Genomic DNA, 22,043 nt, shown 5'->3' with positions numbered 1-22,043 from the left:
GTGCATATGTATTTCAGAGATTTTCTAAGAACTGTCCGTAAATGAAAAAATCGGAATATATATAAAATATGAATCAGAATATATATATAAAATATATACAAGCCATCTCCATTTATCGATATGCATTTTCAGTACAATTTCATAAAAATCAATAAAATGTCATAGTGTAGCGGATCTCTTATTGCTCCATTATTTCTTGATTGCTTCATTATGTATGTATATATATGTATATAACAAATGTACACATACATACATACATACATATATATATATGTGTATACACACACACACGCACACACATATGTATGTATGCATGTATGTATGTATGTATGTATGTATGTGCACATTTGTACTTATTATATTAATGTTAAGAATCCAATAAAAAATAAAATAAAATATAAAAATATAAAATATTCAAGATACATATAATTATATTTTTCTTTTTTTAAATCAATATAATATTTATTTAAAAATTGTTGTTACTAATTGTTGTGTAACTGAATTAGTTTGTATTACATAATTTTGTGGCTATTTATAACTTATCAATATATATATATATATATATATATATATATATATATACATTTGCCATTTTTTCGCCAATATTTAAATATATAGAAATATATACGCTCGATAAACTAAATAATAAAATATTATTGAGACCTTTGGAGTCGAAAATATAGATTATTGACCAATCTGTGCGGTAAAAATAATACAACACGAAGACCATATTGCACGTGCTTCATTAAAACTTACGGATCATGAAACGACCTCCAGACACTTTGTTCACGCTTCATTATTTTATAATCGTCTATTCAAAGACTCTAAAATAGAAGTTATGCTAGTATTTTTTTTAAAAATATTGATATTTTTCTCGTTCAAGGGAGAAAATCGATATAAAGATTAAAATTATCTCTTTTGGTTTGATGAAAATTATTAAAAATCATTTCTTACACCTTTAATTTTAAAAAGTAAATCTGTAGACATTTCAAGTAAATTTTAGTTGAAAGAAAACATAACTTTTTTAATTGAGAGAAAACACTCTATAAACATTAATATAGATTAATTATCGTAATGTGATAGCAAAAGAATTGAAAAAGACGAATAATCTGCCTCTTGTTTTAAAATGCCGTATATATATATATATATACACACACACACATATACCCGCCGTATATATATATATATATATATATATATATATATATATATATATATATATATATATATACACATATATACATACATAGAGGATAGCATAATTGTATATAGAAAAGATATAGATATATAAGATATAGAAATTATGAAGATACCTTATATATATACAATAAAATTATAAAATTAAATTAAATTATTATAAAGTAGAGAATATTTATACAATATAGATTTAAAATATTTAGTATATTAGTTGTAACGTTCTTCGATCGTAATTGCAAAGCACGCTTTCGATTCCTCGAGCAAAACTTTCTCGAAAACTTTTGCGGATTTATATCAACCGCACGGTATCCGTAAAACAAGAGCAAATCCCAACGGAAAAATCCGATAAAAAAAAGAAGAATCATAACAACGGGATCCGAAAGTTCGCGCTCATATCCCGAATAATTTGGAATAATTCGAGAGAGTATAATGCGCTGCATTGCCGGTGAAATTAAAATCGGAATTTTGGTGGTAAAAGTTTGATTGTGAAATGTCGCTTTTAATATACACATTTAATTAACGTAAATTCACAATAAAGCATAGTTTTATCGGACTTTACGCATGAAATCATGGAAATTAATCATAAATAATTGATGCAATGTATTTCTTAATTAAATGATTAATGTTTCTCTTCAAATCCGTATTTTTTTTTAGATTTTATAATATGTTATAAAGATATGATATATTTTGCTAAATTTTAAATTGTTTTGTTAAATTTATACTTTTTTATAACCAGATAATCACACAAACCGGTTAATAGATTATTTAAGAAAAAAAAACTACAATATAATTGTTAAAATCATACTTTTTCAAAACTATATAATCATACAAATCGATTAACAGAATATTTAAGAAAAAAAAAATAAAAAATATAATGCCATATGTTACTTCATTTTCTAAAAAAACACGATTATAAAACAAACTAAAAAAATTTAGTAGTTTTCTATAATTTTATAATTTTTATTTTATATAAAAATATATATTTAAGATATTGTTTAAAAAGTTTTCAATTATATGGTGGAACAAAATTAAAAATTATATTTTAATGCACATAGAAAGAGAGAGAGAGAGAGAGAGAGAGAGAGTTTGCAAACTGTGAAAAGCTTAATAAAATGCATCAGTATTTGGAAAATGATACGATTCCATTGAAATTACGCGCACGTAATACCTTGCGGCAAGAAACAGGCTATCAAAATAGCATCATTCTACCAATTACACATTCTTTGTTATATTTAAAAGTAATGAAGCAAATTTCCGTAATAAACTGCTTTAATCCTTTTTAAGCTCTAGATAAAGCAAATTAACTCTCGCTTTGATTATTTCAATTGTGCGATATAATATACATTTTATTTTTCATAATTTATTATATTCCATTTTATATGTGATAATTATGTTCTTATATATTCTATACTTTCCCATATCTCTTTATCATATTATTTTTATCTTCTCTCTCTCTCTCTCTTTATTTTTCCCTTTCTCTCTCTAATTATTTATATAAGTGTGTACATCTTCTATTTTATTATTTCCTATACTATTATGTCAATTTCTATTAATTCTTATTATATTTATATATATATGTATATATATATATATATATATATATATATATATATATATATGTATGTATGATAAAGTTTTTTATAATATTTATATCTCTACTAATTATTAAATTTGGAAAATAAGTTTCGTCTATTCTCATCATATTACTACGGTTTATATACAGAATATTTATAGTGATTCTATGAAATATTTTATACCTGAATCACACTAAAACACTTTATTAATTAGTCTTATTAATTACCAATAATGCGCATATGCATCGAAGGCAACTGATTCTCGCTTGTTAATGCAAAATGTGGCGCGCTAATCCAGCTCTTTAATCCAGCGCATTTATTCGGTCCAGCGACGCGATGTCAGTTACATGGAGTTTAGTGACACGAATCCAGGGCTCAGTCTCGCGTAAATCGAGTTAGGCAAGTTGTATTCCGACGATCCTATTGTTCGTCATCTGATTATACCTGGTAACTGATCGCGTCTGTCAGAAAATGGACAACAGATAAAAAATGAAAAATTAACTACCGAGATTAAGAAAATCAAATATGTTTTATACGTGACGTATATTTCAGCTTTAGTGAAGATAAATATAGTTTACATGTTCATGAGAATATTAACGGTCTCGGCTTGATTTAATAATTCGGATCCGGATATGGAGCTGGCTGACATTTTCGTGATTAAAGCATTAATTTAATCCTTCTTTCGGGATTCCTGCAAATTGGAATATTATTTAATATCGCTATTTTTATGCAAAGTCATAAATAACAAAATCTCATAAATAACGAAAGTCATATGAAATCTTTTGTAATTTATCCTAATATATATTTAACCAAAATTATACATTATAAGTTCGAATTATATAACATAGAATATAAGTAAATAAATCCGAAATGCATAATATATTATAAAATATAAATAGTAGTATTAAAATATCAATCAATTATATTTATATAAAATTTCTAAAATATTAATATTAATATAATGTTAATAAAAGCAAAAATATATATGTGATACTTGATTAATTTAGAAATAAATCTACAAAGTTTCATAAAATATAAAAATTTATATGGATAAAATTGTAATAAAAATGTTTTATGTTTGATACTATATATTTTATTAATATAAAATTTAATAAATTTGTAATATATAATATATAAAAAGGGATTTTTTTCAGTTTTCTTTCTGATTTTATCTTCTTAATATTTTAAATTACAAAAAAATGTGATAGAAACTTAACACACGCGGGAAAATAAATTTCTTATATCGATTTTTCCTCCTATGTAAAATTTAAAATAAAATTGCTATCAAAAACAGCAGACGAACATAGACAAACGGATACATTTAGTAGATATTCGTATTCGAAAAGAAAGAGAACGCCAGAATTTTATCGACAGAATATGAGATTTCTGCATTATCGAGGGTATTCAACTTAGTGTTTCCCCTTGCTGATAATCGATAAGGACTAGATTGGAATGATAGAATTGCCTATGGTTGATAAGAGAGCAAAATAGCAAAGTTTACAGCGGCGGAAATAAATGTATTGAACATTTCTATAAAGTCGATGAATAGCATTTCATTTCTTCCTGCAGATGATATTAAAATAGTTTTTCGAAGATAACCAAGTTTTCTTGTGATAATAACGCAAGGACGAGAAGTACTCTAAATCAATAATTTATAAATTATAGAAATATATATTTTTTTTGATAAAGTATTTTCTTTTAAAGATTATAATTACACATAATTCTATTTTAAAGACAAAATATCTATAAATATAATCTAAATATAATCTATAATTTTTTAATGTTATTGATCAACTCAATCATTTCAAAATCTAACATATATATAATCTATGTAATTAACAGTAGATTTAATATATTATGTTAATACAATTTATTGTAATACGATTTAATATATTATTTGTTATTTTAATAGATCTTTATATAATAGATTTAATATAATATTTTAATACCAAATATATAATTTCATTTCGAATGTATGCCTATATCGCAACTAATCTATATAACAAGAAATTCTTAAATCTATTAGAAAAGATTCTATTAGAAAAGAATTCCAGTTTTATCTTGACACTTTTCTTTCAACTAAGTTTTAATAAGTTTTATAGAAATCATAATTTAATTTCTAAAAATTAGATAAAATGATTATAACTTTGTATATTTGTATATTTGTATATTTATTAATAGAATATCAAGCCCAAACAAAAGATACATAGATTTAACTGTATGTATAAAATGATCTATTTAAAAGAAAAATTTTTAATTACATATTTAATTAAACTTAATAAACTATTAAATTTAATTACATTAATTATATTAAATTCTTCATATAGTACTGTCACATTGTCCAATCAACAATTTTTGATTTTAACAATTTCTGTGTCGGTGACTACAGTTACAAAATGATACTCCTAAATTGGCAAAATCTATTTTTAGACGAGTTAAAAATCATAATTTGAACAACGAGGTGATGAAATCTATAGAGTTTTTTCGAGGGGCAATTCCTATCATGATATATCCTAAGTCAAATTGACAAGGTCGACCATCGACCAAGTCAATGAATATCGGAGACAGGAACAGGGAGAGTGAACACGCGTTGCAGTGGGCCATGTTGTCGCATCGATTATGCACGTATGAGCCTTGTCCCAGTGCATATGTCGATTCTGTCAATGGTGAGGATAATTACCAGCCTCCGTTGCCAGAATTATGTATCATCCCTTATAATCTCTAATTTATAATTATATTATATATATACATATACATATATGTATAGCATTATCAAGAGACTTTCCAAAAGTAATCATTAATATTCATTAGCGGTTAAAAAAACAGCTCCATGCTTATGGAGCTATATATTTTCAGCGTTTTGAAACATAATGGTGTTGGAAAATATTAAATATATCTTTGTTAAAAAAGTTGGATAATATTTCGTCATGTGAAATATGCAACCGTACATTTTATTCACAAAAATAAGATTATGTGTCATATCAAAATATTATTTAAAGTAGTAAAACATATATAATAAAATCAAGGGATTAATTAAACGCTGAAGAAACGATTACTTTTATAATTCATACAAAAGCTGCGTATTATTTTTATTATGTAAAATCTCAAGACTTCTCAAAATCTCATTTTTCTGAAATTTTTTAATTAATCCTTTAATTTTATTATATATGTTTTACTATCTTTTCCCTCTCTCTCTCTTCTCTATAGTTTCTTACTTTAATTGTTAGTTTAACACGTCCTTGAAATATACACAAAGTAAGTTTGATTATCGCGACGCAGAAGACCAATAATCGAGTTATTCAGGCACCAACTTCCGCTCGTTGTCGCCGAAACAATCACGGTAATACTAACACTGTATGTATACCGTAACGTCCAGGTGTCCGCAGCTGCTGGCATGACAGTGCGCAAGGTTGTTCCGTAGTTGTTCGTGCGGCGCGACGCCTTGAGAGAAGTTTGCTCCGGCACATGTTCTGCATCTAAATGCGCGCTATCTAACGTTAACGTCGTAGAGACGTTACATATGATAGCGATAGCGTGTGAATGCATACGCGTATCGGTTACAACCTAGCTGATTCTCTAACGAGAGAATTTACCGTACAAATTTAACTGACGAGGAACTTTTTAACGAAATACAAATAGAACAGGCGACAATATCATTCTCTGTACAATACAAATGCGATATAACGCTCGATGATTCATAAAAATAAACGCGGGTATTTTTGTTTGAATTTTTGTAGAATATTTATACACGAAAGCCCGAAGGAGTCTTGAAATTTTCGAGAAATTTTCCGTGCACGTCTCCAATCTTGATTTATGCTACGGCTACGAGATCTCTGCTACTCTTAGAGTTTCAACGCGCTCAATTTTTACTTATCGCAAATTACGATTATCTTAAACGTTAGAACGCGCACGGAAGTTCGCTCGACGCGTTCTATCCGAGAATGTAAATACTTAGGAAATTTCAGCGGAACTGATTTATCACCTCTTTGCCTGTTTAGTTAGCAGAGTAAAAGCTATTTACACGCTGATCGCAGTTTATCGCCACTCGCTGCCCTCGGGGGACTTGTCTCTCTGAACGATGCGACGAGCATCGTAAACTTCTCCGAGATCGCTTCTTCCTCGTCATCTCTCTTCGCGACTCGACTCGCAGCAGGATTTTGAAAACACAATAATCTTGATCATGCGATATTCGAAATATTAAAGTTTAGAAATATATTATTTCAAAATTAGACAATAATTTTTATTTTCCTTGCCTCTTAAAGATTAGAGAGAAGGAGATAATTAAAAAAGTATATGAATTATAAGTCATAAAAAGAATTACAAAAATATATTGAAAATTACAGTAATTGAAAAAAAATAAAAAAGAAATTCAATCAAAAAAGCGTTCAACTATTAGATTTAAATCAACACGGAATCAAATATTCATATTAAGGCAAATTTTTGCGAACGAGACAAAAAATGTGCAAAAAATATTATTACATAATAATAAAATTATATTATTAATTACACAACTTTTTGAGGCGCGATATATGAAATATTTATTGCGTTTTACACGATACTATGAGAAAATATCGCGATAAAAAAAATCCGCATTTTTATTACGACAAAAATCGGGACAAATTCCGCATTCCACACTCGGCGGGATTGGTGCAACGCACCTACCAGCGCCGGGGGTCGCCCACGGGGGTTGTTTTCGACTACTGTCGCGCCATCGATCGGAGGGTGCCGGAAACAGACGGTCGTCTCATTCTTCTGGGAGGACAGTGCGGCCTGATCCGCGGCGCCGGCCGAATCGCCGGCACCCCGTCCGCGTCCGCCGTGCGTTCGTTTCCTCGACGCGATGTGCCGGAAACGATGAATGAAAATGTGCGCGACCCCATTACATCAAATGCGCATCGTGACGAAAGCGGCCCGCACGATCACTCGTTAAACGGCTCGGGCGAGAGAATCGCAAGTAGGGGCGATTAATGTGCGTTACCTAAGCTTACTGCGAATCTTTTCGGTGATTGACGCCGTGCGAAGGAGGGGGGACAGGACCAATACTATTTGATCGAGCTATCCCGGAAGTGTGTCGCGGCGAGAGTTCGAACTGTCGTTCGTTCCGGATCCCGGAGCTCCCGGGATCATCAAGATCCGAAGCGAAAACTCTCCCGCGATTCGATTCCTACCCCTTTTTAAGGCCGATAAATAATTTTTTTCTCTTCTTTTTTATGAAAAATTAATTTTCGTTAAACTATGCTTTGTGCCGGCATAGTCAGTGTAATTGAGAGTTTCTGGAGGGCTTTTTTATTTCGCATTCTGGGAGCTACCGCATCGGGGTTGCATTAAGGGAGATGTATCCAGCGCGATCTCGTTGATCTAGAGTAAAATAGATTGGAAGAATTCACAGTACGATTCGTTAAAAAATATCAATTATAATCCAAAATATGAGATGCCTTTATTGAAGTTTCACCTACTCAGAAACTCTTCAAAATCTCTTAGAATCAAAGGAAGACACTTGAAAATTCTTGTTTTCATTGATTTACGATTTCCTTTCTCCGATAGAGTTTTTAATTGATTCACTGAATTATTCGTTATTTTGCACCGTGTCTCTTCAAAGAGAGATCATTTTCTAAAGTATTATTTTGTACTAAAAAAAGTACACGGCGATATCTCATAGATGTTTAATTCTCTAACAAGAATACAGAGTATAATTCCGGTATAATAATCCTTAATTATCCTTGAGGCGACTTTTCTTCGAAAAAAATTTTCATTTTGATTCGAAGTTTCTTGAAACTTTGTTATACGCTATATGAAACTTTGCTATATCTTTTTAGTAGGTAGAAATGGAATAGTAAATTGCAGTTTAGATCCAAGAATGTAATTATGCGGCGTTTGATAAATTTCATCCGCCCCGAAGTGTGGTTTGTTGAAGTTACCCGAAAGATATTTCGGTTTCTCGTTCGTTTCCCCGTCAGAAGTAAATTAATGTTAAAAGTGTATATAGTCGCGTATATGTGTGGAACACGTACAAAATTATAGGAAAAGTCATTTACATCGCCATTTTGCAAGATAAATCGTTCTTCATAATTCAAATAAAGAAACATTAAATATTCACAGAATTTTACAGAATAAATCATATTTTATAATCGCATAATCTCCAATTTACTAGAAAATTATAAATTAATATTTGTAATTATTCAATTATAATTGTTTATTATTAATTAATTATAATATATATATTCTTTGTGTATTTAATTCGGGCACAAATTTAATTTCTAAGACATCACGTAATTCGTCGAGTAACTCACGCAATAATTCGATTTTCCTCGGGGTCTCGAAAGCGATCGTAATAAGACTCTTTCTTCGAGTAATTTCGTTTGTCGAGTTCTCCCTGTGAGATCCTTATAATAAGCGCTTCGGGAGCTGCAAACGTGAGATTACACTTGGTAACACGTAAGGAAGCATTTTGGCTCCTCCTAACGATCTCGTATCGCTTATTTTTACTACATACCTGAAGAGGAGCTTATTTCTTCCCCTTTATTCTTTCCCTCTAGAGAATATAGATTTCATTTCGATACTTTAACAAAAGCGATTCGGAAAAGTAAAAAAAATCCTCTATATCTCGATTGTTTCACATTGTTATAAATATAATCTAAACTTTTTGTATATAATTCCTGAGCACATATATTGATAACTTTTAATCATTTTTCTTACTTAATAATTCTCAAATGTAATTTATTTATAAATATTATTTATATTGTATCGTCACTATAATTTTGAATGAATATATTATGTATTTTTTTATTATATCATCATTATTTACTATTGAAAATTATTTATTATACACATTTATTATGTACATTATATATTGGAATGTATATATTTAGCTTGAATAACCTGGCAGTAGTTGATTATTGTGTAAAACAAAAAGAAATTAATTGATAACACGTTTCCGATATAGACGATATCAAAAAGTCGAGACTCAAGTTTATCGTTTTTTTAAAGTACAGTCAATTGCCAATATTTTTCCATCGAAAATATTTTCTTACTAAGAATCTTTCTTGTAAGCCGATGATATGCACTCGTTATGAAAAGAAAACGTCAAGGTGTTTTCTTCAGAACGACAGAAATGCTTTTTCGTGAGGAAGAAACATACTACACTCTTATATACAAAGTGTACGTGGAACTTTGATGTAGATTATATTTTCAATTTGAAATCAATTCGTCCTTAAAGAATCCAAAAATTTAATTTCAATCTTTATAAACTTCAATTTGTTGAATGTCTTGATGTAATTAAATTCCCCTAAAAAAATCAAAATTGTTTTATTCACTTCACAAATCTTCACAGATTTTGTCAAGATATTTATTCGATTCAATTATGAAATATTCGATATCGATATAATTAATTTACGTTTTCTTCTCTCTCATTATAAACTAATGCGACGCGAATACGACACTTATTATAATATATAATTAAATCTTATTTTTGGCAATTTAATCTCGTCATAGCTTTATCGTCATAGCTTTATTTAATGTAAAAATAATGTTAGAGCGTCGTTATAGCTCTTTTAAGTAAATAAATTTTTAAATATTCGACATTTTTCAAATAAATAAATATAAATCTAAATTTTTGCCATTTATGTGTAAATTTATCAAAAATTCCTGTTAACTAAAAATAAAACACGGATTTTTTCGAAATCAATTAGCCGAGATGAATAAAAGACGCGATGACGTGTAATTCACTTTTCTGCCTCGAAAGCTTTAAAAAAAAATTCCTTTATTAGGATAATTGTGTGCAATAAAAAAACTACTTAATTTCTTCAATGCGGCAAATTACTTTCTATTTTTAACGTAATTATCACAGCAATTAAATGTGAAAAATCCACGCAAAGTAACGGCGCAATATTTACGGAATTAATTAATAAACAATTTTTAAACAAGAAGAGAAAGAGCCTCAATTTGCATAATAAATAGACACTTCATTAATATTTATGTAATGTTTACGATACATAATCAAGGAGAAATCTCAAGTTAATTCTGAAAACTAAACCGTAATGTAAAAATCTAAGGTATGCAAAGATATCTTTTGATGAAAAGATAGGTCGACTGTAATTTTATTCTGTTTATGCATCTTTCTGTAGCGTAGCTAATTGCAAATGGTAATTAAAGTCGGATCGTAAAGAATCTTTTTTTGCATCAAACAGAAGTTCTATATTTCTGACTATAGTCATGATGCAATTTTCCAAGGTGAAATTTGCTTTTCTCAATTAATATATTAATATACATATTTCATTTCTTAGTATTTGTGTTTAAGATTTTTTATTTAGTGATTGAATTTTTTTATTTAGTGATTGAATTTAAATACTATAAAAAAATATATCACACATATATATTATAATTGTAAATATATATACATAATCTCTTTAATTATTTAGGATCTTTTCAGCAAATTTTATTTAAAATATATAAATATATTATATTATATTTTTTTAAATCTCTTTTTCTTTGTTTTGCAAGATATTTTATTATATAATAAATATATCTATTAAATATCAATCATACGTGCCATTTTATGTGATAAAAAATATCTCATGTGATAAAAAATGAAACAATAAATTCCATCTTATATTTAATTCGATTCTATATTTCCGTTAACTATACTTTGACCGATAGTAACGTACTGTGCCAGAGAATGAGAAAGAAAAGATGTATTACCGCACTCAGAAGGTGCAGTTAATTGCCGGTAATTATCTAACTAATGCTTCGTGAAAAGCGGTACTTGTACCGCTACTATTGTGACCTACTTTTATGCAATACGATGTACATATATCGAAATCTATCACACAATACTTTCGAACCATCTTTTGTGAGAAAATCGAATATTATTTATTACAATTTGCAAAAAACGAGCTGCTGTAAAAAATTGATAACAGTTATAATAAGGCGTCATAGTACACTATTATATAATATTGTTATAAGATTACTTGTATGGTTTAATCTTGTTTCAGTAATTATTATCTTAGTTAACAATTGTTATCTAACTGTTGAATTATCTTGTTAATTATTATTCTGACTGCTGAAAGTCGTGATAAAAAAATAAGATAATATCACGCTATAAAATACTTTAAGTTTCCACCTGATGGTTTACCATGTTTTTTTTTACTACGATGTCTCTTTACTGCATTTTTTTACGATGTTCCTTTTTACTACAATGTTCTTTTACCACTCGGGTACCCGATTAAACTACGCAGGTAATACCCGATTAAAATATCCCGTTATTACGAAGTGCCGCACAGTTTCTTTCTTTTCTCTTTTATTTGCATATAATTTTATTCGGACTCTTTCCCAACGAAAACTGTCTCGCTGTGAGCCAGTGTGATGATTATTACATCGTGCTGCGTTTCACGAAGCACGAAGTTTTATATAGCGTTCGCGAAAAAAGAAGGAGAAGAATATATACGCAGACATTCTCTCTCTCTGATATATATATGTATATAAATTCACAAAATTTAAGAGTAGCATTTTTCCGACACGTCAAAAAATAACGCGTCGGTCCATCTCACATAAAGTTCGCATGGTCCACAGGGACACAAAAATATCGTCTTTGTACAGTAATATATACGGTGATTTAAGCGTAATTATAATAATATCTAATTCTCCACATATATTAAATATATAATATAATCATCAATATATTATTTAATATTAAATTAAAAACTCAAGCTTAAGATATACTTCTAATATGTTAAGAAAATTCTCATGTGCAAATTATGCATATATAATTTAAATAATAAATTTACATATATAAAGAGGAAGAGAGAGGGAAAGAAATGAAGCAAAATATTTCTGTATACAATCAAGTGAAATATTTTTTTGCATCTATTGCACGCTCTCCCACACTATGTACTCTTTGTAACGTTATACTCTACAACCAGTGCTCTTGAATTTCAGCTTTGTAGTTTCTTGTTTCTGTTGATTAACTCTATTCACAATTTTAACTATTCTGTTGAATTGATTGAACGAAACGAGAACCGGAATAGTTATTTGTAAAAAAAACAAACAAAATTGTTGACAAATCGAAGCGGTGAGAATTTGCCCAATATTTGCCATCCTGACACAACAATTGATAGACACAACAATTGATAGAAATTCAAATTATGATTGCATTGATGTTGTGAATTGCATGTGTAGTCAACGAATTTATTCGTCATATCGACTGTATGGTCGCATTTTTTTTTCTCAATGAACGCAAAACAACATACTATATTTATAGCATAGTGAATGTACATGTATTTTTCGACAACTCGAAACTCTTTCCAATTTATTTTTTTATGTTTTTTTTTCATTTATTTTTTAAGTATTTGTGTACTTTTTCACTTTCTAAAGTATTTTTTTTTGTATATAAGTATAGATGTATTTTCAACTGAAAATATTTGTTTTCAAGATCTAACACTTGGGGAGGGGAATCATTGATTCTGATACCTAACACACGGATTTGCTTTTCTCTTTTACACATCACGCGTAGGATAAAATTTTTGATCCGATAAGAAAACTCTTCCTCACGAAAATGCTGATCCTTCACTCTCGGGATTGGATTTCGCGTTAACACGCAAGGATTCGATTACAATTTGTAAGCTGTCATTCACATACAAATATAACATTATATTATAGAATATTGCAGAACGGCGCATTCTGTTTATTTGTATATTTGTATTGGCAGAAATACGTTTAATTGATTCAATTAATATTCATTATAAAGAAAATAATTGTAATTGTGTGTATGTATATATATATATATATATATATATATATATATATATATATATGTATATATATATTATATTATATCATATAATATAAATATTTAATCAATAGTAAATTATTGTATATATAAGGATTTCAAAATAATTATTATAAAGATTCATTATATAAAAAATATCATTATATTAATAATTTTTATGTTCACACACATACACACACACACACACACACACACACACACATTTGCGTTACACACACATACATATATAAAGCGAGAGAAAGAGACAAAGAGAAAACTGTCATAAAATTAATGTTCAATATAACGTGTCACCAAAGAAATGCCAAATAAAGTGTATGCAATATTTATATATTTCTAATTATTATCGTTAAAATTCAGCTGGCTCGTCTATGTTTGATATATTAAAACGTTTTATGTAAATAAAATTACTTAATATTAACGGCAGCGCTCATTTATATTATGTATGTAAATTTTTTTATATTTATACTAATTTTATCACGGTAATATTAACAGAAATTGCACTTATGATAACTCCTCTATTTTCGCATTAAAAACTTGATTTTCTTTTAAGATTGTTTATAAAAATTCTAGTAAAATATTAAGAATTTTATTTTAGTAGAAAGATAACCGATCTGTCTCTCTTTCTTTCTCTCTCTCTCTCTTTCTTTGTCTCTCTCTTTCGAACCTACACATCTGTGATCACCAAATTAATTCTATTTTTAAATTTTTTCTAATTTTTTTTATTTTGATTCGTTAGTTATATGTTTTTTGTTATTTAATTTTTTTAATTTATTCGTTTTATACATTCAAAATATTTCGAAATATTTCAGTTTCTTTTCTTTTTTACAATGATTCATAACTAAAACATGCATGACAAATTACTTTAAATGAAAATCATTATTTAATTAAGTCTTTTTTAAATTTTTGCTATACTTAATAATTACTTGAAGATGGAAGATACTTCGAATCGAGAGTGATTTAAATTTTATACATATTTATTCCTCCGCTAAAAGAATTAATGATATAGAACCCATTTAAATTGCAAAGAATATAAATATCCTTGCGATTGAGAAGGTCCTCTCTAAATAATAGAAAGTCAATCTCAAGGTAAAAATTATTGAAAGATGCAAAGCGCAGGTTTCGAAACTCTTCTAAATATCTATTAAATGCTTCTTTTAATCGAATTCTTGAGGTAAAAATTAAAATACAAAATTCAAATTAAAAACTTTGAGATTCCTTTGCATTGTTAAATATTTTCTTGTAAAAGTCACATCTTCAAAGTAAAAATCGAAATAAAGATTTATGAAAGACTTGAAATTGTGTCTAACCAAGCCCTTTTCGTATATTTCTTATAAAATAAACTTATCCTATATAATTAAATTTAAATAAATATGTTTCAATTATTCTTTATTTAATATATAAAACAATTATTGTGTTATTAAAAATTTAGTTATAGGCAAAAATTATGAAAATATTTTAAACTCTTGGAAAACTTTTATACGATATTTAGTCCTTTATGTTAGACTATTCCTATATAAAAATTAATTATATTAATATAAAAAGATTTTTTTGGTGATACTATCATTTATTAGAAGAGTAATTACTAGTACGAGCGAAAAGTAAGCTGAGAATCTCTCGTCGGAATGCATCTCGTTGATCGCTCTTCAAGAAATGTGGAAGAAATCCTCTTTTCTCCATTCCGAATATTTCTGCTCTGCGCGAACCGGGAAGTTATTAACCTCCTTTTTGCTTCTAATATGCTGCCACTATGTCACCATTCCGCCGACGACGACGTAGTAATTAAAGATCGCCGCGAGCGAGCGAGCGGTATCTCGAGAATCCGCCCGGCTGTTTCATTAGGTCGACATATCAGTCGTGCGATTACTTCGCATCCGGAGGATCTCTCTTGCCGCTTTATAATGCTGAGGAATAAAATAGGATAAAGTAATCTTGCACTACGCTGGCCTCTTTTTAAAAACGATAATGCGCTTGAGATTCATGTAATCAATGTGAATAGCCGTGCGTTTCTTCGCAAGTTTTGGTTAAAAGAAGCTTTTCCGCATTTACGATAAAAAGGATGTAAAAGTATAATATGAAAAGTATAATATAATGTAGTAAAAGAATACAATGTAGTAAAAGAAAATACGATTATAATACATTCTTATAACTTTTTTCCTTCTTTAATCCAGTAATATATACTTTTTAAATAAAAACAATAATGACTTGATATATACGTACATTATAATAGATACGCTTTCTAATTCATATTTAATATTACATAAATAACGAGGAAAACAAATTTTATCAGTGGAAAAAAAATTTAACAGAAATGTACATAATTTATATTATTATATTATTTATATTTGTTTTCTCGTTTCTTTTCTCATATTTCTTTCATTGAATTTTTTATTTCTTCATTGATTTTTTTATTAAATATTTTCATATCTGCGCGAATATTGTTTTTTATTTATTAATATACATTTAATCTCTCTCTCTCTCTCTCTCTCTCTCTCTCTCTCTCTCTCTCTCTACATACATACATCTCTCTCGTTTAATTTTAGAATATATTAAAACTAATATTGAAAATCATAAATTTCAAATAGGAATAAGATAATTTAGAATTTGAAATTGAATATAAATGTCGTTCGTGACGATGCATTCGTCGCAAGACTTACATAAATTGACTTACATTTTTGTCATTTGTGGAAGGGTGAAAAGATATACGGATTTCGCATGAATGCTTTTGGTAAATTTTGATGCTTTTATTAGACACATCCTAATATTGATCTGTTCTAACTATAGTTCCAGATTCCAGAACTATAGTTCGACAGGGATCTATTAAGAAATAACAGGGTCTCGTATAATTATGGCTAGCTAAAGGTGATTGTATTATACAGGGGTCCACAAGCAAATCCTCTTAACATCACCTACAATCTATATATCCACTGAAACATTTAGATAGTCTTCTCTCTCTCTCTCTCTCTCTCTCTCTTCTTTCTGTTTGAAAGTTCCAAGAGCTCTTCGCGTACAAATACCTATCATATATCTCGCGCAAGTGCGTTAACAAGTACGTTAACAAGGATACCGCATATTCGAGTTTAAAGTGAAAGCTTAAATATATTAATCTTTGATCATGACTGTTGATAGCGTTCTGAAATTTTCACGAAACGTTTAGATGATATTGTCGCAGAAATTATCGATGACATGTATGCAATATTGATATATAGATTCAATATTAAAAATTAGAGCTATTAAAATAAAAATATTCTGACTATATTATTCTTTTAAAAAGATATTTAAGCGATTAAATTACGCACGCGAACATTTTTCGAGCTATTTGCCGGCCAAAGCGCTAGTTGATTAAAATAAATATATTTCATCGATCGAAAGAATTTAATAAATCTGATAAAATAAATCTGACAAATTGCGTTCTTGACACATACTATATGATACATAATTTTTCGTCGTTTTTTTTACAGCGATGTAACTTGATATAACAAAAATCTTGATGTGTCAAAAAATGTGCTAAACCGCTCGATAATGCTAATTAAACTATTATCACACATAGTAAATTGGGGTTTTAATCCTCTTTATCATCTCGATTGACATCGTTCCTGCAATTGATATAATTCACGCTCGGATCAGTAAATGCAATCATGGATGTACGAAAATTAACAGTGATTCGTGTACAACTACCGAGGGACAATTTAGTGCAAGTTGGACTGAATTGTGCGGAGAATAGGAGAATGTTCAAGAGACTAGATTCAGAAATCGAGGATGATGATTCTCACCCTGCAAGAAAATATCTACAATAATCGCACATCGTAGGACGACTGTATAGTGTATACAAAAATATATTTGATGTATAAATATAAAAGAAGAAAAGATCCTAAAAGAGATATTTTAAAGAATAAAAAATATTAAAAAAGAAAATGAAGAATAACTTAAAAAAAATAAAAACAAATATACAACAAATATACAAAACAGATTAAAATAAATATAAAAGACAAATATATACATATGTGTACATATTAAGTTATTTTTGGCAAGAGAGCGACGAATAAAATAATAATATTATACAATGTAATATTATTTTTATCATCACAAGATGACATCGCAATTATATATCTGTGGTTAAACATAAATAAATCAAAACTTACCTCAGCGAAAAAAATTAATGAAAATGATCATAAACGAAGACAAGAAACATTTTTGTAAAAAATTTTGAAATATATTAATCAAATACCCGTTGAACGTTCAAAATGCAACAAAATATCAATCAATAAATCCTGATTAACTCGGAATTTAAGCAATGTTGAAGAATCCTGAAAAGTTTTTCAATATAACAAATATATAACAAATATCAATCATTATAATATTTCATCTAATTATTTTTTTTCATCACAATGACGATTTCTAAGGAGGGAAAGCAATTCGCGATGATCACTAAAAGATAATTCACCGGACGATCCTCCTATCGTCACGGACTTTCGATCACCATGAAGTCCAAAATGTACGAGAAAAAGAATTGTTCTTCGCGATATAAACGGTGAATCACATCAACATTTTCACCATGCTGAACGTAATGGCGGCTATGTCGACGAAATTACCTCAAATAGAATCTACGTCTTCGTCGATCCTTGTCAACAATACCATCGTCGCCATTAGTGCAACGACAACCACATCGGTCGCGAACGTGACGACAGAAAACCCGACGGTGGAGAACCTTCCCGAGAATGTGAACGTGCCGTTGATGGTGATCAAAGGTGTCATCATGGGCGCCATCATCATCACTGCGGTTCTCGGCAATATGTTGGTGATCGCCAGCGTTCGGAGACACCGCAGGCTCCGTGTGGTCACCAATTGTTATGTCGTCAGTCTGGCGGCGGCCGACTTGCTGGTAGCGATGTGCGCCATGACCTTCAATGCCTCGGTGGAACTCTCGGGTGGCAAATGGCTGTTCGGGGCAGTTATGTGCGATTTATGGAACTCGCTGGACGTGTACTTTAGCACCGCTAGCATCCTTCATCTCTGTTGCATCAGCGTGGATAGATATTATGCAATAGTGAGTCCGCTCGAGTACACAGTGATCATGAAACAGAGTACTGTCGGGTGCATGTTGGGTAGTGCTTGGGTCTTACCGGCACTGATAAGCTTTATTCCGATCTTCATGGGATGGTACACGACCAAGGAACATCTGGATTACATGGTGAAACACCCGGGGGTACGTGAATTTTTTTCCTTTTCTTTTTCTTTCTTGTAAGAGTTATGAATGTGCGAAAAATGCTCGTTGACGCATGAAACATTTTAAAATGTTAAAAAAGAAAAAATGAGAGAGAGATCTGACAACTTTGTGAATTTTAAAAATACCTTAAAATTTTAAGAATTTTAAAAAGAGATTAATTACGCCCAGCTCGAGGCATTTAAAAAATTTTATGATTTTATTTCACCGAATTATTTCAATGAACAATTTTTGTGGACTTTTCACATAATTCACATTTAGGTATATCTGTACTTTTTATCATTATATTAATTTATCAATCATTAAAAGGATTAATCGTTTCTCACGGGGATCATTATATGATTAAATTAATGTTAATAATTGAAAAACAATTTTTTTTCATTCTTTCATGTTATTCCAGAGCTGCGAGTTTCGAGTGAATTTACCATATGCGGTGATCAGTTCCTGCGTGTCCTTTTGGATCCCGGGTCTAGTAATGATCATCATGTACTGGAGGATTTACAAGGAGGCAATCCGACAACGGAAAGCTCTCAGTCGAACGTCCAGCAACATCGTGCTCAACAGCGTGCACCATCATCGCTCGTCCACCCGGCATCATCACCATCAGCAGATGTTGCTGCAAGCCGCCGCCGATACCGGTGAGCTAGCCCTTCACACGGCACACTTCACGGTGCCCACGGAGCTCCACGCCGTTAACGGTGAGTGGAACTCCGTCCGTCTGTGTATGTGTGCGATAAACAAGTAGCTCGCGATAACGCAATATAAAACTTTATCGACAAATAATAAATACATCGAACGATTTCAATAACCGTGTGATCTTCAAGCAACTTGAGCTTTTGATAATTTAAAAAAAAATTTAATCAAAAAAGAGCTTTCTTAAAAGAGGAATATATATTTAATATATAAAACGTAAAAAGATAAATATTTGTATTAAAAATCTGTAATAAAAAATATCTAGATTTTTTTAGACGCACACCGTTCAATGTCGTGAATTAAATATTCGAATTCTAAAATGCCAATGTCTTACCTGTGCGAAATTTCAAACTCAACCTGTGCGACGGTGTGATAAGAATTAAAACGTGACGGGCTGACATTTGCATGGCAAGTTTCGTGCGACAATCGAGACTAGAAATACGTATTCTCGCGCTATACGACTGTTGGCGTAGTCGCATATTTTGATGAAAATGTTAAATGCTCGCTCGTGCGAAATCCGCTTATCTCCTTAAGCCATTATGCGAACGCGAAAAAGACACCCCGAGTATGGAATAACAAGTAGAATTTATGGTTTCCACAGTGGGATATTTCGCGCAATTCCACAACAAAATGCCGTCACCTATATATGCCTTCACTAATAATATCTTCTCCGATTGATGATCCATCTCATCGGCGACATCAATTTGACATAATCGATAGAGCGGTTTGATAAGAGTATTCTATGCCTAATTATCACAGATATAACATCATTGTACAATAATATAATAATAATAATAATAATAATAATAATAATAATAATGATAATAATAATAATAATAATAATAATAATACATCAAATATTTATAGAACACTATTAATGTAGATTATATAAAAAATAAGATAATATACACATTCTCTCTTAAAAAATATATTAAATTATTATTAGATTATTTTACGAAAAAATACAGACAGTAAGATGTTATATTTAAAAAAATGGATATATTTTTTTCAGAGATCTTTAAGGACATGTATCTAGTTGCTCTGCTCAAAATGTGAGATTTATAGGATGCAAAATCTTTAACGCGGTTTATGCGATGATGAGAGCGGTTTGTAATTATCCTATGATTGGCAATCGAAAATGGTAGCGAGCATTATTCGCGCGGGAAAATAGGATTTCGTGGTCCATTAATAAAATCACGGTTCCAGCTATTCTCATCGACCATGGATATCATAGCAATCCGTGAGAACAGATTTGATAGAAATATTCAAGACATTTTCAAATTTATAGGAGTAATTTAGTGATTTAAATAATCATGAGTTGATTTAAATAATCACTTTCCTTTGGATTTTTATCTTCTAAAAAAAGTAATTTTGGATAATATGATTTTTTTAAAAGATAAAATAGTAATTATTAAAATTATTATTACAAGAATAAATATATTTAGAAAAATAATTTAAAAAATAAATATTCTATTTAAATAATATATCTTTTATCTATAATCTACACTAAACTTTTTAATTTTTCCAATTTTTTTCTCTCTCTCAATATAGCATATAATATACAAAATTTAGAAGATTAACACATATAATTTAAAGTTTTGATAGAACTTTTGTTTCTTAATTCTTTTATAATCTAAGTATTCTAATTTTATTTCGAATTTTATCTTTTTCAGATAACATCTACATAAAAATTAATAAAATTTCTATCAATATTAATTAATGATAAAACTTTGGCAGAATTTGAAACATAAGGATTAAAATCAGTAATAAATAATATTTTTGTTAATAATAATTGTAAGCAATTTTAATAATTCTGATGATATGATATCAACCTATCGAAATTGTTTAAAATTAAAAGTTCCAGTAACATGGACCTAAATGAATAAATAATAAATAATATATTTTCTGGTTAATGGAAATCGCACATAATTTCGATAATTTGAATAGTTGAACATGAACATGTACATATATCTACTTTCATGAGATTATATTCCGCGAATGGACTACCTTCATACATACACATACACATTGCTTGTATATATGTAAAGTTAGTTCATTTGTGAAATAATGCCGAAATTAGCTGCCAACGCTAACATATATTTAGACGATCAAATATGTGTTTCTACACATGCTTCCATAAAGTCCCAACTTTTCCCACTATCAAAATTGTATTTTGGAATAATAATTATGTACGATAATGAAGGAAACTTTTCTGACTCACGAGAGTCTCCCAGTTTTCTACATTGATTTAATAGTCAAATCGCTTGGGATTTCATGTTCTAGTTTTAATTTTCTAGTTTTAACATTTCTATAATTTTATAAAAATAACTAATTTTAATAATTAATTATTATGTTTTCATATTTACTAACATTAGTATTTGTATAAACGAGCTATGTTTACTTATATAACTACTTTTAATAATTATTGAATAAATATTGAATTATATCAAATAAATATTGAACTCAAAACTGATAATTATACACATTATGTATTTACAACAATTTTTTCATATCTCTCTTTTATATATTCAATATATTTTAATTTTGCATTTTTTGATTTTTTATTTTAAAACAA

The 22,043-nt window shown here is 29.1% G+C and overlaps 1 protein-coding gene and 2 long non-coding RNA genes across 15 annotated transcripts in view; 1 reads left to right on the top strand and 2 right to left on the bottom strand.

Annotated features, from left to right (window-relative positions):
* LOC145968516 (uncharacterized) overlaps positions 1-22,043 on the bottom strand; it is a 185,570-nt gene that overhangs the window by 41,401 nt on the left and 122,126 nt on the right. For 2 of the 6 annotated variants that reach the window (XR_014437766.1, XR_014437763.1), the window contains one exon: positions 14,473-15,455. The exons of the other annotated variants lie outside the window; for them this stretch is intronic. This is a non-coding gene — a long non-coding RNA (uncharacterized LOC145968516). Of the gene's footprint in view, positions 1-14,472; positions 15,456-22,043 lie in introns of those variants that run through there. 6 annotated transcript variants of the gene reach the window in all.
* The window catches only part of LOC145968514 (octopamine receptor beta-1R), a 75,268-nt gene continuing 60,770 nt past the window's right edge, over positions 7,546-22,043 (top strand). Inside the window, exons 1-3 of one of the 8 annotated variants that reach the window (XM_083094033.1) lie at positions 7,546-7,725; positions 17,102-18,757; positions 19,176-19,473. In XM_083094033.1, coding sequence (XP_082950159.1) covers positions 18,107-18,757; positions 19,176-19,473 — 949 coding nt within the window. In that variant the 5' untranslated portion in view covers positions 7,546-7,725; positions 17,102-18,106. Of the gene's footprint in view, positions 7,774-16,568; positions 18,758-19,175; positions 19,474-20,069; positions 20,473-22,043 lie in introns of those variants that run through there. The other 7 variants (XM_083094029.1, XM_083094032.1, XM_083094031.1 and 4 more) reach the window with 7 other exon arrangements.
* Positions 16,908-20,224, bottom strand: LOC145968519 (uncharacterized). Its single transcript, XR_014437768.1, has 2 exons — positions 19,803-20,224; positions 16,908-19,493 (listed from the first exon to the last, which is right to left on the bottom strand). It is a non-coding gene; the product is annotated as an uncharacterized LOC145968519 (long non-coding RNA).

Source organism: Camponotus vicinus, unplaced genomic scaffold (genome assembly GCF_025532165.1).
Source record: "Camponotus vicinus isolate PSW18456_S1 unplaced genomic scaffold, iyCamVici1.0 SCAF_3, whole genome shotgun sequence".
NCBI classification, from domain to species: domain Eukaryota; kingdom Metazoa; phylum Arthropoda; class Insecta; order Hymenoptera; family Formicidae; genus Camponotus; species Camponotus vicinus.
This window is presented reverse-complemented; position numbering and strand designations above follow the sequence as displayed.